At 57.3% G+C, this 16,298-nt stretch overlaps 4 protein-coding genes across 4 annotated transcripts; 2 read left to right on the forward strand and 2 right to left on the reverse strand.

Annotated features, from left to right (window-relative positions):
- Window positions 1–770: 770 nt before the first annotated feature.
- On the forward strand, window positions 771–5,669 carry B0I36DRAFT_13421 (uncharacterized protein). Its single transcript, XM_046148265.1, has 3 exons — window positions 771–3,263; window positions 3,333–4,532; window positions 4,587–5,669. Exons 1-3 carry the CDS (start codon window positions 1,177–1,179, stop codon window positions 5,545–5,547), a joined length of 4,248 nt encoding a protein of 1,415 aa, XP_046018703.1. The 5' UTR covers window positions 771–1,176; the 3' UTR covers window positions 5,548–5,669.
- An 819-nt stretch (window positions 5,670–6,488) lies between these two features.
- On the forward strand, window positions 6,489–9,595 carry B0I36DRAFT_281182 (helicase associated domain-containing protein). The gene is made up of 3 exons (XM_046151485.1): window positions 6,489–6,982; window positions 7,061–8,927; window positions 9,026–9,595. Exons 1-3 carry the CDS (start codon window positions 6,633–6,635, stop codon window positions 9,143–9,145), a joined length of 2,337 nt encoding a protein of 778 aa, XP_046018704.1. The 5' UTR covers window positions 6,489–6,632; the 3' UTR covers window positions 9,146–9,595.
- Window positions 9,596–12,646: 3,051 nt separating this feature from the next.
- Window positions 12,647–13,054, reverse strand: B0I36DRAFT_357921 (uncharacterized protein; the record flags this gene model as incomplete). The annotated part of the gene is made up of 2 exons (XM_046157874.1): window positions 12,647–12,895; window positions 12,956–13,054. The coding sequence occupies 2 exons, from the start codon at window positions 13,052–13,054 to the stop codon at window positions 12,647–12,649; spliced, it is 348 nt and encodes a 115-aa protein (XP_046018705.1).
- A 1,274-nt stretch (window positions 13,055–14,328) lies between these two features.
- Window positions 14,329–15,329, reverse strand: B0I36DRAFT_13471 (uncharacterized protein). The gene has a single exon (XM_046148273.1). It carries the CDS (start codon window positions 15,230–15,232, stop codon window positions 14,729–14,731), a length of 504 nt encoding a protein of 167 aa, XP_046018706.1. The 5' UTR covers window positions 15,233–15,329; the 3' UTR covers window positions 14,329–14,728.
- Window positions 15,330–16,298: the final 969 nt, after the last annotated feature.

Raw genomic sequence — 16,298 nt, forward strand, 5'->3', positions numbered from 1 at the left:
CCTCTGCCACTAGGGCCTCCAGGGCTCGTCTTGTCGAGGAGGAGGCGGCTGCAGCGCGCAGTGCGTGAGTGACTCGAGTCGTCAACTGGTCTCCTCCCCTCTGCTGCTGCTGCACCCGGTCCTCTGTGCACATGCAGCTGCCGTCCGTCACCTCCTCCCTTTCTCGCGAGCATCGCAGCGCAAGCGCTCGACCCAGACCAAACTGCCCAGGTGGAGCCTCAAGCCAAGCCGCCCACTCTCCACACTGCTCCGTGCCCATTCTCCGCAGCCGCACACGGTACGCATTCTGCGTGAGCAGATGCGCTTTGCAGCTCGTGTAGTGCTCTCCTCATCCACCAAGCAACTCCGGCTCCGTAGACTGTGATCCAATCTTAGAACAAGCCCAGGACCGCCCCAAACCCTTAAGCCGATCTGACCGCCTGGCGAAACGGAACCCCCAAAGCTACAACAAAGTCACGAAACCACAATCGCCGCAGCACGAACCACCGCACCCAACAGCTTTTCGTGCGCCTTGATCCTGGCGCTCCCCGATCCGAAGGACTTCGAACACCCCTCTCCGGAGCCTGTTCGAGTCCGCACCCGACCGTCTACTTGCGAGAGGTCAGTCCCCGGATTGGCCGATCGCATGTAGGCCTCCTTCGAGCAATCATGGCGACCGAAGCGACCGCCGTTGCGGCACCCGACCACTCTGAGATCCAAGTCGCCCCCGAGGGCGTCTCTGCAGCCGTTGTCAGCGTCATCAAAGATGCTGCCGCTCCTGCTGCTTCCAGCGACGGTTGTGTGCCTGACGACGGCGCCGGCGATTCACCAAAGCCCACCGGCCTGCACTCGCCCCCTGACAGCAACAACGCGATGAAGCTCGACGGCAGCGACGACTCGGAACTTAGCGACATTGACGACTCCGTCATCGAGGGTATGCACCCGCCTGTCGCGCCGGAAGCGACCCATTTGCCTTCGATTGGCGAGGAAAAGGAGACGCCCGATGCTGCAATCAAAGAAGAAGAAGAAGAAGAGGAGGATATCGGCGAGGTGGTGCCTGACCACTGGTCCGGGACCGTCCCGGTCTTCAAGCCGACCATGTTCCAGTTCAAGGACTTCACCAAGTTTGTATGTAGCTCTGTCTAGAACCGCTGGCGCGCGCGAGCAGGAGAGACAGCTAACATTGGGGACGCGCAGATGGAGAAGGTCGATTCGTACGGCATGAAGTCTGGAATCATCAAGGTTATCCCGCCGGACGAATGGCGCCAGCGACAACCGCCCTTAGACGACATCGTGAAGCAAGTCACTGTGAAGCAGCCAATCAAACAAGACATCATGGGCTCCAATGGTACCTATCGGCAGGTCAATATCCTTCACCAGCGATCATACAATCTTCCTCAGTGGCGCCAACTGTGCGACCAGAGCGAGCATCAACCACCCGCGAGGCGCGGCGAGCGGCGGCTCAACGCTGACAAACCTCGGGCGGCACCGCGGCCACGAGCTGCAGCACCTGCAAGTACCACAGAAGCCAAGGCGCCAAAGTCCGGGGGCCGACGCAGTACACGTGGGAGAGGCAAGAGCACAAACACCCAGGAGGAACCCGAGGATGCAGAGGACCGACCGATGACGCCTGTCTCGCCACAACCGGAGGACGCCATCATGGACTCTGTTGAACAGGACCCTGGGGCCGACATCGATCCTGCCGAGACAACACCGCGCGTAGGTCGTATGGGCGCTGTCAAGATGCCCAAGGAGAAGGTGCAGTCCACCTCGGCAAGAAGAAAGTTTGCACGCCGAGAGGCCTCTGCCAGGATCGATGAGGAGGCGTTCAAGGACTTCGACTACAAGATGGACATTTCCGACTACACGCCAGAGCGGTGTGAAGAGCTCGAGCGGATCTACTGGAAGACCTTGACATACGCCCAGCCTCTTTACGGCGCCGATATGCCAGGCACGCTCTTCAATGACGAGACAGAGACCTGGAACCTGGGGAAGCTACCGAACCTCCTGGATGTTCTTGGCACCAAGATTCCTGGTGTGAACACGGCATATCTGTACCTCGGCATGTGGAAGGCGACTTTCGCCTGGCATCTGGAGGACGTGGACCTCTACAGCATCAACTATCTGCACTTTGGTGCCCCGAAGCAGTGGTACAGCATCTCTCAAGGCGATGCCCGACGCTTTGAGGCTGCCATGAAGAGCATCTGGCCGACAGATGCGCAAGCCTGCGACCAGTTCTTACGCCACAAGGCCTTCCTGATCTCGCCAAACCACCTCAAACAGCACTTCAACATCAAGGTTAACAAGTGTGTGTCGTACCCCGGAGAGTTCGTCGTGACGTATCCCTATGGATACCACTCCGGCTATAACTTGGGGTATAATTGCGCCGAGGCTGTCAACTTCGCCCTCGATTCGTGGCTTCCTATGGGGAAGATTGCAAAGAGGTGTGAGTGCGCGCAAGCGCAGGACAGTGTGTGGATCGACGTCAACGAAATCGAGCGCAAGCTTCGTGGCGAGTCTACCGACTATGAGGAGACTGAGGACGAGGAAGACGAGGAAGATGAAGAGGAAGATGAGGAAGAAGAAGAGGACGGTCCTGGCTTGGTTCCCTCGAAGAGCGTCATCAAGATTCGTGTCGCAAGTCGCAAACGAAAGCGGGCTAGCGATGAGAAGGGCGAGCGCAAGAAGGTCAAGAAGATCCGCCTTCGCGTCAAGGCATCCGTGGAGCCGACGTGCTGCTTGTGCCCCCACGATATCGCTGGTGCAGAAATTCTGCCGACGGACGACGGTCGGAAGGCCCACCGTATGTGCGCCTTGTATGGGCCCGAAGTCTGGGTTGAGACTGTTGATGGCCAAGAAGTCATTGCCAATGCCGGCAACATCAGCAAGGCACGGCTCGACCTCAAGTGTCTCTACTGTCGTTCGAAGCGGGGCATCTGCTTCCAGTGCTCCCACAAAAAGTGCACCAGAGCATACCACGCAACCTGCGCAGCGGCAGCAGGCGTGCTTGTCGAGGAAGGCGAGGTACCTCTGTTTGGCGAGGATGGCACCGAGTACAAGGAGCAAGCGTTCGAGTTCACCTGCCGATTCCACCGGTCGAAGAGAGACAAGAAGACGTCTGCCGAAGCCTTGGAAGCCTGCGAGGCCACCCGTACTGCGGCGGCCTCGCTGCAGAAGGGCGAGGTCTGCCAGTTGCAGTTTTACCGCGGCGACATCTTTGCGGGCATCATCGTGGAGAACAGAGCCGACGAGGAGACGTTCTTGGTCGACGTCGTTCCCAATGGGTTAGTCCTTTGTGCACACCTTGCCGTGTTTTCTGTTTTGATCTGATTAGCTGACCCCGACCTTTACAGCGACCGTGTCGAGGTTGAGTGGAAATACCTACTCCTGCCTGATCCCGCCGACTTGCGACTACCGAAAGCCTCACCGAACGCGATCCCCATGCCCTCGTCTCGAAAAGCCAAGGAGCTCATCAATGCCAGCAAACGGGAAGAAGCGGGCTCACCGCGTGCCGACGAGGCATTTGTCGAAGGCCACACGTGGGCCGAGTTCAAGACGTATGCACCTGTCAACCGGGCACAAGCCAAGATTGATCTGTCGAAGCAGGATCAGCTCTGGCATTATCTCGGCAAGACGTCCACGGAGGCCCGCGCACAATACTCGGAGGATCCCAGGGTCGTGCGGCATAACACAAGGAGTAATTTCCTGGATACGCTGCCTCGCCCACCACCCACCGCGATCCCGCCTCCACCACGATTTACCCCTGCCCCTCATTCCATGCCCCCACAGAGCTCAAAATCTCCAGTGGCCACAAAGACTCCCAAACCGTACGCCTACAAGCCCAAGCCCGTCACTGCCGTCCCGGCACCGTTCGTCGCGCCTCAGCCTGTGTCGGCGCCCATGCCCGCCGCAGTGCCGACGGCGACGGACATGACTTTTACCGCGCAGCAGTTTGTCCCTCCTGCAGCTGTGATGCCCGCGCCCAAGGTGCCGATTGAGCTGCCTGTCGCACCGATGGCGGCACCCCCGCAGCCCTCTCAGACAAACTCGAACGCGTCGGCGCCCGTGATACCGCCGCCTCCCCATCCTTCCAAGATCAGGCCATTTGCCACCCCAAAGCTAAAGTCCAGCTCCAAACATGGACATACAAGAAACAGCCTGTCTCTGCACAGTGTGAGCAGCTCGTCCAAGATCACCAAGAGCCACTCCCGGATGCGCAACTACTCCTTCTCCTTTGGATCCTCCTTTGGCAACAAGACCAGCGCGAAGACGTCACCCTTCAGCCTTGGCTTTATGCAACCCCAGGGCCTCGGTGCCTCGCCGTCGCCTCAAAATGGCTCACTTTTCCAGGCCCAGGCCCGAGCACGGTCAAACTCGACCGTGTCAACAAAGTCCTTTACAGTCCCCATGACGTCTGCCGCCATCAGGCCTTCCTCGTCAGCCTCCAATCAGAGCTCTTTGATGCACACACAGGCACCGCCCACACCCGTCGCGACCTCGAACTCCCACTCTGTTGTTGTGAAGTACGCCTTCTTCCAACTGAACCACAACAAGTAAGTCTCCCTTCTGTTTTGAAATCTTGCCGTGAGCCACACTAACAAAGTCAGGGATTCGAGCAAGTACCGTACACCATACGCACCATGGGGCGGTTTCACCAACGGCTATGAGGGAAACCTCAGAGCACATCTCATGAAGACTCCTGATGCCTTGTTCAGCGCAAAGAAGGACTCGTCAGCCAGGCCGGGGACTGCCATGTCAGCTCCGGTCAGTGCTAATCTTTCCCCGTTCACACCAGGGACGCCGTCAAGAAAGGCCAAGGCCAAGCAGGGCTTCCACCCCAACCTATCTCAGCCATCGGTCTTTGGCTCGTGGGATTCTGGCGACTTCTCTGTGATATCACAGGATTCTCTCGAGCTTTCAAGCAAGCCATGGGGCCACCGACCGAATGGCGGTATGCCTCAAGTCCAGCGCTCAAACGTTGCACCTCGAAAGGCTAGATTGTCTCAATCTGCGCCGAGCAGCTCACCCATGGCTACCGTCAACACCCACTCACGCTCAAAGTCAACTCAGGTACCGCTCTCAAACGTGTTCAACAATTCCAAGCAAACATATGTGCCTCCGCCACGTCCTTGGGAATCGCTCAAGCAGCCTGTGCCTTCATCGGCGTCGATTCCCATGAACCAATTTCATGGAATGACGAATGGGTTCTCTGCCCCGTCGCCATACTCGACGTTGGCGGCCAACTCGCCACACTCTGCCATGACGAACCCTTTCAACCCGATGATGTTTGGGCCAAGCCCATTCGTTCACAACGGACCATCCCCGACGCTGCCTGTCATGGGCTCGGCCATGGAGGGCAGTCCTTTCGGCAACGATGCGGACGTCTTTTTAGGCGAGTCTGGCTTGGAAGATGTGTCTGAACCGAGCGATATGACTGGGTCGTTCTGGCCAAAGTTCGAACAGTCTACCCCGTCCAGTAACACCAACCATCTCGGTCACGACAGCTTTCCCTCTAGCAGCATGTTTGGGCACGATCACTTCCCGTCCCCTCCGTGGAATCCATACTGAATGGGTCCATGGCTGTGCAAGAAGGCGTGGACGTTGATTATATGGCTAGTCATACCCTGAACATACTTTTTTCTTATGTGGCCAGAATGGCTACAAGTGCTTACCGATATAGCAGCAACGACTGCACGGCGTTAACCGAGGTTAGGCTCAAAGGGTAAACAAAAGCATTGGTTTTCATCTCCTGCTCGCAAAGCGCCAACTGGACGAGCGCGAGTCCTCACAAGTCACGGATATCACGGCGTAATGAAAGCAAGCTCATTTTCAAACTTTTTTTCTGGCGGGGGTTTATTCTTTTTATTTTGGTTCCTTTCCCATTATCGGGGCAGGAAGAAGGGCGTTCAGGAGCTGCAAAGCATGGCAAGCAGCATATCGGGTGCAAGCGAAACCCAAACCAGAGTTCATGTATTTGAGAATGGTGCGTCCAGGAAAGGATTGCTCAAGTAGGGGGGAGATCATGTGTAGACAACGGGCAGGGATGGAAACAATAACGGTATGGAACCGCGATGTATACCTGGGCGATGCCCGGTACCACCACAAATGTAGCTAGACAAAGAAAGAAAAACCATCACAAAGCACAGATCTTGGCAACCTCGCCTGCCTTGGACAACATTGATTCGGATTGTGTTTGCTCACAACACCGAGGCGGAAACGCCAGGTTTCACAAGTCGGAAACTGAACCTTATCTCTAAAGGCAAACTCGTACTGTTTATTCGGCAGGCTGGCCTGTCAAGTCAGATGAGCTCTGCCCGAATTAGCATAGTGCTCGTTCTTGATTGTCACCAAGTTCAATCTCTAGGCACGTTGGGGCAGCTGTGTTCGTTGATTACGTAATGAGATGGCCCAAACCTTGCTTATCGCTTATCTACAACTGGCGGGGCCCGAAAAAAAGTTCCGTCACCCGGTGAAGTCGCCGTCTGTTTATCGAGTTGGTGCAGGCAGCAAGGGTCTTGAATTCTTGGAGTAGATCGGTTTTGCTAGTTGTACGCTGTGATTCGCGCAGCACGCCAGGCAGACATTATCCAAACGCGGCAAACCACTTCTGCTTCTCGCCTTTGAAAGTTTGTCCTGTTTGTCTGAACATCGCCATGGGCAGGAGCGACGAGAACGGCCGCAAGGCAGAGAAGAAGCGCCAGAGCAGCACCGAGGAGGATTCGCCAGTGAAGCGCATGAAGACCGAGGACGAGGAGGACCAAAAGGATACCAAGTACAACCCATACCTCGCCCACATGGAGGACAATAAGGAGTCTACAAACGGCGCCTACCACGCCCTCGTCCCAGGCTCCGCGTTCCACAGCTTCAAGCGCCGCCAGACGACCGCGAAGCAGGCCTCCGCCGCCGAGGAGGGCGACAACAACCCGTTTACGGGCAATCCGCATTCGCAGCAATACTTTGGCATTCTCAAGACCCGGCGCAACCTGCCTGTTCACAAGCAAAGGTTTGTTGTCTCCGTGAGCTGCGATCCTTCCTCTAGTGGACAATCATGCTGACCTCACCACTTTGTTTTGTTTCACAGGCAAGAGTTCCTCGACGCATACCAGAGCACGCAGATCCTCGTCTTCGTCGGTGAGACTGGTTCCGGAAAGACGACACAGATCCCTCAATATGTCCTCTACGATGAGCTGCCGCAGCTCAACAAGAAGCTCATCGCGTGTACGCAGCCGAGACGAGTCGCTGCCATGTCCGTGGCACAGCGTGTGGCCGACGAACTGGACGTCACTCTGGGCGAGGAGGTCGGCTACAGCATCAGATTCGAGGACAAGACGGGCCCCAAGACGGTGCTCAAGTACATGACTGATGGTATGCTGCTGCGCGAGGCCATGCACGACCACGAAATGTCGCGGTACAGCTGCATTATTCTCGACGAGGCTCACGAGCGCACCCTCGCGACTGATATCCTCATGGCGTTGCTCAAGCAGATCGCCAAGCGCCGTCCAGACCTCAAGATCATCGTCATGTCCGCCACGCTGGATGCGCAAAAGTTCCAGCGGTACTTCTACGACGCGCCGCTCCTCGCCGTGCCTGGTCGTACGCACCCGGTCGAAATCTACTACACACCCGAGCCGGAGAAGGACTACGTCGAGGCCGCGATCCGGACTGTTCTCCAGATACACGCTTCAGAACCCGAGGGCGATATCCTGCTGTTCTTGACCGGAGAGGAGGAGATCGAGGATACGTGTCGCAAGATCTCGTATGAGGTCGACGAGCTGATCCGAGAGACAGACTGCGGGCCTATGAGGGTATGCCCGCTCTACGGTACGCTGCCACCGCACCAGCAGCAGAAGATTTTCGACCCTGCGCCCGCGCCACTGAAGAAGGGCGGACGGCCTGGCCGCAAGTGCATCATCTCGACGAATATTGCCGAGACGTCACTTACCATTGATGGTATCGTCTACGTCGTGGACCCTGGCTTCAGCAAACAGAAGATCTACAACCCGCGGATCAGAGTCGAGTCGCTTCTGGTCTCACCAATCTCGAAAGCCTCGGCCCAGCAGCGTGCTGGTCGTGCTGGTCGTACGAAGCCCGGAAAGTGTTTCCGCCTGTACACCGAGAAGGCGTTCAAGGAGGAGCTTATCGAGCAGACCTATCCCGAGATTCTGCGTTCGAATCTGTCAAACACCGTCCTCGAGCTCAAGAAGCTGGGTGTTGAGGACTTGGTACATTTCGACCTGATGGACCCGCCGGCTCCTGAGACCATGATGCGAGCTCTGGAGGAGCTCAACTACCTCGCGTGTCTCGATGATGAGGGAGAGCTCACCCAGCTCGGCGGTCTGGCTTCCGAGTTCCCGCTCGACCCAGCTCTTGCAGTCATGTTGATTTCGAGCCCAGAATTCTACTGCTCAAACGAGATGCTCTCCATCACGGCCCTTCTCTCAGTGCCACAGATCTTTGTCCGGCCTGCGAACAAGCGCCGTGAGGCTGACGAGATGAAGAACATGTTCAAACACCCTGAGGGCGATCATCTGACGATGCTCAATGTATACCACGCGTTCAAGGGCGAGGCTGAGCGCGGCGAGGACACGAAGCGCTGGTGCCACGAGCACTACCTGTCCCATCGGCATCTTTCGAGTGCGGACAACGTCCGCGCCCAGCTCAAGCGTATCATGGAGACACAGGGTCTCGAGCTCTGCAGCACGCCCTTCCACGACAAGAACTACTACACAAACATTCGCCGCGCCCTGGTGGCAGGCTTCTTCATGCAGGTTGCCAAGCGGGAGAATAACAAGATCTACCGGACCATGAAGGACAACAACCAGGCCGTTATGCTGCACCCCAGTTCTGTTTTGACGACAGACTACGAGTGGGTGCTGTACAATGAGTTCGTCCTCACGACGAAGCAATACGTCCGGACAGTCACTGGCATCAAACCGGAGTGGCTCTTGGTAAGTTTTGGCGCCTCACATACTCTTCCTCCTCCTGCTCCCGATGTCGCTGTCTCGATGTCCGATGGTCGGCCTGTACTAACCAATGATATTTTCAGGAAATTGCTCCTGGCTACTATGACATCGACTCGTGGGACGGCCAGCCTGACGTCAAGCAGGCGCTCAAGTCAGTCGCCGACAAGATGCGTCGCCGCGCAGCCATGAAGGCTCGACCATGAGCTGGACATTGGAGGGTTCGGATTTTTGAATCTCGCACCCACAAAATCCGCAGGCATTGTTCTGCCGCAGGATACTCACGCATGTCGACCTTTCTGAGACCAACCACGATCACATGCAGAGATTCTCGCTTGCGGAAAGCATTCCGCTTGGCTGGACGCATGGCCAGTGTCACGCATTGTCTTGAAAGTCTGGAGCAGCATCAAGTTTGCGAGCGTGCCATGAGATGCTCCACTCGCCAGCCGAAGCGAGGGAGGGCTGACCTCATGCATTGGTGAAGGATGGCACCCATCGGGAGCGCAGCGGAGTGGCGGCGGAGTGGCGCTTCCCGGCGGCAAAGGAGGACATCCAAGAATAGGTAAATGTAGAGCGGGCGGTATGTGGCGAACGGCAAGGATGGTGGGTAGACACAGCCAGAAGGAAGAGACCGAGGTCAATGACACATCTATCTCAAGTTTTCGTGATACGCATGCATCGGGGGCTTTCTTGATCTGCACAAACGCATGCCAGAAGCGTTGTGCAACACTGGACTCACGTCAGAGCCGACGGTCTGCTTGCCAAGGTACGTACACATGCACTAATCAAGGTACCCGTGGACGCCAGCTAGTGACCGTCCCACCTCGCGAATCTTCAGCGCCTCCACGCGTGGTTCGGCAGCTTGGTCGAAGCCTATTTTCCGGGTGGCTCCCTTTCCTCGGAACTTGCCGAACCTCACCTGCAAGGACCCCCGGGCTTTGGGGTATGGAGATTCCCGTGATCTCACCGGTGGCGGCAGTAGCCGGCATATCGAAGCGCCTCGTGTGCAAACACAGGAACGTTCCTGGCGGGGAGTTTTGTTTATTTGTTCCGAGGCGGCAGCACCCGCGGACCGATTCTTGGAGGCGCCTTTTCGCACTGACACCTTTTGATAACAGCACTGCCCAACCTGAGCAGACCCTAGCTCGCACCTGCCGTTGCCTCTCGCATACCTGATCTTGGCCGGCTTCGGGAACATGGTCTTTACCTAGCGACACGTAACGAACGCTGTGCGGCGCTGATTAAGAGAAGGACTAGGGCCTGGGGCGCGATGATTACAGATCGGTCTGATCAAGCGCATGGTGATGCAGATCTGGGCGCCCAAGTTCACCACTTGGGGACGGCGTTTGGCACCCGGGGCGTGGCGTGACACTTTCGCCTGCATTGACGGGCACACCCCATCAGCCCACCAGCCGATCAGCCGACCTAGCGGCGTCCGAAGGCGGGATCCGGGTCGAAGTTGGCTGCATGGGCAGCATAGGTAATGCAGCAGGTCGGACCACGGGCGCGGTACCCCCTCGAAAGCGGCGGCGGCTCCTAGTATGTAGGCCGGCCGGACCATCTGCGCCGAGCCCCAGGGGATAATATGTGTGCAACAACCACGTCGTTTGTGGGTGGCATGTGAGTCTTGAAGTTCCGTCACTTCCATGGGGCTCTGCGTGACACAACTAAGCATACACTACATATTCGCCCCCCCCTGCCGAGCGATGGTGATGCAGAGAGGGAACAAGGGAAGATTGGAGCCAGAAACAGGCTCGGCAGGCAGTCCAACAGGCTATAGGCACGCGGTGATATGGCTGCAAGGCGGCGGCCTTTGGGCAGGTGAGAAGCATGCAGAGACTTCTGAAATAGGCTCGACGGGCACTGGGGCCACGCTTCCCCGGTGGCGGACGTTGCAGCGGCCTGCAGGACGAGACGGCACCGACAAGGCTGGTCTGGCGAGCTGGGGACGAGAACGAGCAAGCTGCTCGCTCTCCAAAGGGCCGTCCTGCATAAGCGTGTCTGGGCCTGCAGTGCTATATGCAGCCTGTGACTTAAGGTCAGCAATGCTGTGCAGGCGGCTGCATGGCGCGCGAGAGCGGGCGGACGGCGTGGTTGTCGTGTCGAAGCAGAGCCCGTGCCGTGATGGAATGGGACGACACGACATGCGTTGCCAGGCTGGCATGGCTCGGGACCGGTTCACCCTCACAGTGTTGTTCCCAGGCTGTTGTTGGTGGCCCGACGGACGGCAAGCTGGCCTGGTCGTCGTCGGCCGCACACACACACACACACCATAATCAAGTGCTACTCACAAAGTTCCAAAGGGTACGTATTTGACGAGCATGACCAACAGACGAGACGACTTGCTTCCTGCTGGTTTCAAGGTGCCCCATCCAGTGCCAGCCCCCAGGAGTCATGCCATGCCTGCCTGCCTGCCTGCCTGCCTGCCTGCCTGCCGCATCATTCCTTTGACAGCTGCAGGGCAAGTGCGTCGACCGGATCGTGGCCTGCCTCGACTCGTCGTCCCCCTCCTGCTCCCCATGTCGCCCAGAGCATGCATTGCAGCGCAGCTCGTCTTTCCGACGCCGCCCGTGTCAAACCTCCTGGCCCGTGGCTGACTCCGTTCAACCCCCTGCCCCCCTCTTTTTTCCAATATTACATCGTGGCCTCCACGTCCAGACATCGTACTTCACACGAGCTCGACCTGCGCGCCCCCGGGATCGCTCCCATTCGGTGCAGCCACCTCGCCCGCCGCCGCCCGCATTTTGCACTGCCGCCTTCAGCAGTGCAGGCCTTGAGCAGCCTATGATATCCCTTGTGCGTGGCCAGCCCTACATTCTGGGCCGTCCAACAGCACCACCACCAGGCCCTCAATGCCGCCCAGACGGTGACACATTGCGGCTTGCGCCAGGGTCTCTGTCGGCCCGCTCGTGGCGCGACACTCTGGGCTCATCGTGAACCTATTATCGAGTCTTGCACGACCCTTGCTTGCCGCCCGCGCCGATAGCCAACCTGTGGCCTTCAGCAGTCCGCCGCCATTCCCGGATACTCGACACCATCTCTCCAAGCCGGGACGATGGACGCTCCAGCCAAGCGGCATGATCGGCTAGTGTACAGTGCCACCGTCCAAGCAGGATGGGCCTCGCCCGAGCCCCCTTTTTGGTCAAATAACCATGGACACCGGGCCAATCCCCGGATGGTCGAGAGTCATCGAGATGTGGTCTGAGGATTGTCCTGGAGGGCGCATGTGGCGAGTCTGCAACGCGTGCAAGGATCAGCTGCTTCGAGGCGGAACTTCCCAATTTCTCAGTTCACACTAGTAAAGTTGTGACAAACGAGCGTCTTCCTTCATATCGACATTTCCAAGGGACCGTTTCGTCAGATCTCGTGCACTCACTAAACAAGGAAGCCGCATCTTGTGCTCGCCCGAGTTGCAGAGGGCCGTCATGTGGGCGTGCGGCTTGCAACTTTGGCTCAGCTGCCAGTCTCGTGTTCACGGGCCACCCAAGACAAGATTGGCCATTGCAACCTCATTGATCGACTTGATACAACGGCTCTGGCTTATCAGCACTCACGGCGCGAGCATCAAGTCGCGAAAGGGATGTCTGTGGAAACGTATGCTCATTATACAAATTACACAAAAGTGCCGACCTGGAGTATATCATATTCGCCCATTAGTTCCTCCAAGAATTAAGCTGCGATGGTGCAGCAAGCAAAATGTCCAGTACTCAGATTCTCGTCTTTGGTGTCGGGACGTCTGGCATGGTCCTGACCACTTCTACGCCTATGTGCTGTCCGGCTGTTTGTGGGAGCGCTTTGCGGCAGAGAACCCGGTCGTTCGACGCCTCGCCATGGTGGACGATTTCCATCAGAGTGTAGTTGATTGCTCCACCATGCATCCGAGGCGCACATATGTCCCTTGACAGCCGCCACAAGTCGAGCGCCATCGGTGACTGCTCGTTTTCGCGACCTTCAGCCTGCTCAGATGGTCAGTGAATGCGCGCAGAACCCGCTGTCCAACCGAAGGAGTCACGAACACAGCATCTTGCACAAGGGGAACCGTTCACGTAGACCCAATTTTCGCAGTTGAGACTCCACCAGTACTTGCAGTGGTACTTGTAGTAGCCGCCACTCATCTTGAAGCAGGAAAGCTGTACCAGGTCCGTATGTCGGGCGTTTTGTGGGCGAAGACCGAAATCAGTGGAGGGGGATGGGCAAAGTCGACCAGGCCTCTCTAGGTAGGGCTTCGGATTCCTGACTTTATTGTTCTTATTGTTGTTCGTCTTCCGACTTCATAAGCAATGGCGGTGTGTTGCTGGAGGTCATTCACGTCGAAATGGGCACTGTCACAGAGGAGTTGGTGTGAGGCCATTCGACGTATTTATATTCAAAGGGCACTTGGGACGGTGCCTCACAAGAAAGCCAGCCAACTGGAAGAATAAGGATGTCAACTTCTTGCTCCGACGAATGCACCCTTCCCAATTCAGCAGCCAGCATACAGCACCCTGGTCCTGGCAGCACATCCACGGCAGCTTGTGGCGTGCATGCCGGCCCTCCACTGTTCATGTGGTATTGCTCATGTCAGCCGCCGAAAGTCTCTCGGATCAAACCATTCATGTCACGCTACACAAGCAACCTGTTTCGGGGCGAAAAGAACCCCTGCTACCAAACGAATTGCTCCTCGAATTGGTTGCTGCGCGGGTCCCACCGAATTTCTCGAAGCGGACAGTCTGCCAAGCGACAAATCCTATCAGGTCCGAGCCAGTCTGTGCAATAACTGGTTTTATATGAGATGAGTCTGGCCATGACGAGTACCGCAGGCTGGAGCAGGAAAGCATTGTGCAGGAATGTTATACAGCTGGTCTCGTGGTCCGCATCTTTGTAAAGGCATGGCGGCGGCCTGGAGCAATTCTTCGACCCGCAGAGGCGGCCCCATCACACAACCTGGCCTACCACAAGGGCCAGCTTCTCGGTCTTGGCAGACTGAGTGTACAACTTACTTACATCATGCTGCTTCAATTTTCCCTAGCAGACGGCTGACGACAATAGTCAGGACATTCGAGCAAAGCTCAATGTCGTCGGCTGGTTGTCATTGCGCTGCTTGAGAACTTGACGAGCCCAGATACAGAAGGGTGGAAAAGTGCTTTCCCGATTGTGTCTAACTTATTCAGCGAAGGACAACAAGGGTCCATGCACGACCAAGGTTACTGCCGTTGAAAGACAGCAGAGGAGCATGTTACAACCGATGTGGGTGACGTGCCTGGCTTTGCGTCCTATGGCATATGTAGCCCCACGTAAGATCGAGCTCAGAGACATGTCAATGCTGGAGTCTTTCGGGAGTTTTCCCGCTTCTCAATGGTGCTTTCGGAGCCTGTGGGACCCATCAAGAAGGACTTGAGCAGGCATGATCCTTGCTAGCAGCATGACTGGGCTTGTTCCCGTGCCTGGAAGGCCAAGCCGGCAACAGGATGCTACGTAGGTGCTTTGCGGACGAGGCGGGGAAAACGCATTTCAGCGCCCGGCGATCACGTACCTTTGGACTCTGAGATTGGGCTATAGACTTTGCCCACGCAGCAGCATAACTGTTGACTGGCCGTGGGTCTGGTGGAATACGAAGCCCAAGTATGGGGCAACACGTGGCTGCCGACTTCTGTTTGGCTGGAATCTTTTCCTGGACCCCTGACAGGCATATCCGGACCGCCAAATCTTCACCAATGACTACCCCCTACGCTGCTCTGCGACGACAACGACGACGACGATGACGACGTCGATGTCGATGACGATGACCGCGATGCCGCGCTATCTCAGCATCAAGCGGAGGAGATGATGTGTGGGAAGAAGCCGTCTCGGCACCCGCAGCAACGGCAAAGGCTGACTGTTAGATATCCCCAAGGCATCGGAATGCGCCACGTTTGGTGTTTCGGAACACGTTCCTGGTCGTTGGAGTCGAAAAGCCACCACACACCTTGGTCGGATTTGAGGGATCGACAAGTCACTATGTGCACCAGCAGGAGCACGAGCGCCATGGGGACTGCTCGGATATCAGTGCCCATCGGAGGGGCAGCTGACCTCGACCCATTGGCAGTGACGTTAAAAGCTACCCCTTGCTGGTCTCTCTGCCGGCTGGCTACCAGTGGATACTCCAACGGGGATGCTCTACTTATCCAAGGTGGTAGCAGGCAAGATGATGACCCTGAAAAAGTAACAGACGGGATGTGGGCGACATCCGCAGTCGACACACACAACGAGCAGCAGGATTGTTGCACATCATGGCCTGAGGCGTGAACCGGAAGCTGCAGACCGTTGATGGCCATCAATCATCCCACAGCCGTACGAAAGGCCCGGAGTTCAGGGGAGCCTCGAGCCTTGGAGCACATGGGCGCAAGGACGACCAGGGGTCATTGTCAGCTCACCATGTTGCCGGCAAGTGGAATCCGCCAGTGGTTGGACACTGCGCTGGATTTCGGAGACGCCTCCGGCACACACGTCGACAATGACAATACGTGAATGGGCACTGGGCTCGCTGCTCTGGCATGTGGAGGCTGCTTGGGAAGTGACAGACAGGCAGGCAGGCCGCCCAATACTCGCCATCAGGGTTCGCTGACGCTTGTTGTTGTAGGCCTGTCGTTGCGAAGCCCATGGCATGGCGATGCTGCACGGGATCGGCTTCAAAGGGCAACAATCAGCCGCAGTCTCGAACCGCCTCCCCACTGCTCCTCAGCCTGTCCTGCTGGGCTTGTGGCGACGAGACACATCACATCAGAACTTGGTCGTGGCCGTTGCCGGGTCTGGCTTCCTGTCTTGGCTACCTTTCCCTTCCTGCCTGCCCGCCCATGAGTGAATCCCGAACTCACACCCGGCCCGTCGTTTGCTTTATTTGGCCGCGTGCATGCATTTCACATATCCATGCCTGATTCTCACAGGCAGGACACCCTGGCCCGCGCGACACTGCCAACCGTTGCCCAATGCCTGAAACCGGCAACGCCATCGCCTGCAACGGCCGCCCAGGCTCGTCACCCACCATCGCTCCTCGGCACGCCTCTCTGCGACTGGCAGCGCGCTGCGTTCCAACTCAGCCGTGTCGTCCTCTACCGTCTCACGCTCAGGTCACTCGGATCCGTCCGTCCCTGAGACCAAACGCACCGTGGTAGTAAGTAGTAAGGTCTCTCTGGTTCCTCCACTTTCCACGAGCTAACTCCTCACGTCAAACCCAGCAGCGTAGACAGCAGCTGTCTCGAGGCCGCCGCAAGGCAAACCACGTTGGAACCTGCTGGCAGGCATGCCACCGTCTTTCGATGCCTTGGTGTTTTTCCCCCGGTGGGAGCTGGATCTCGCTTGTCGGCTTTCCTGGTGCCGCACCGCAAATAACACTACACCAGG

The sequence above is a fragment of the Microdochium trichocladiopsis genome, assembly GCF_020744255.1.
Source record: "Microdochium trichocladiopsis strain MPI-CAGE-CH-0230 chromosome Unknown B0I36scaffold_1, whole genome shotgun sequence".
NCBI classification, from domain to species: Eukaryota; Fungi; Ascomycota; class Sordariomycetes; order Xylariales; family Microdochiaceae; genus Microdochium; species Microdochium trichocladiopsis.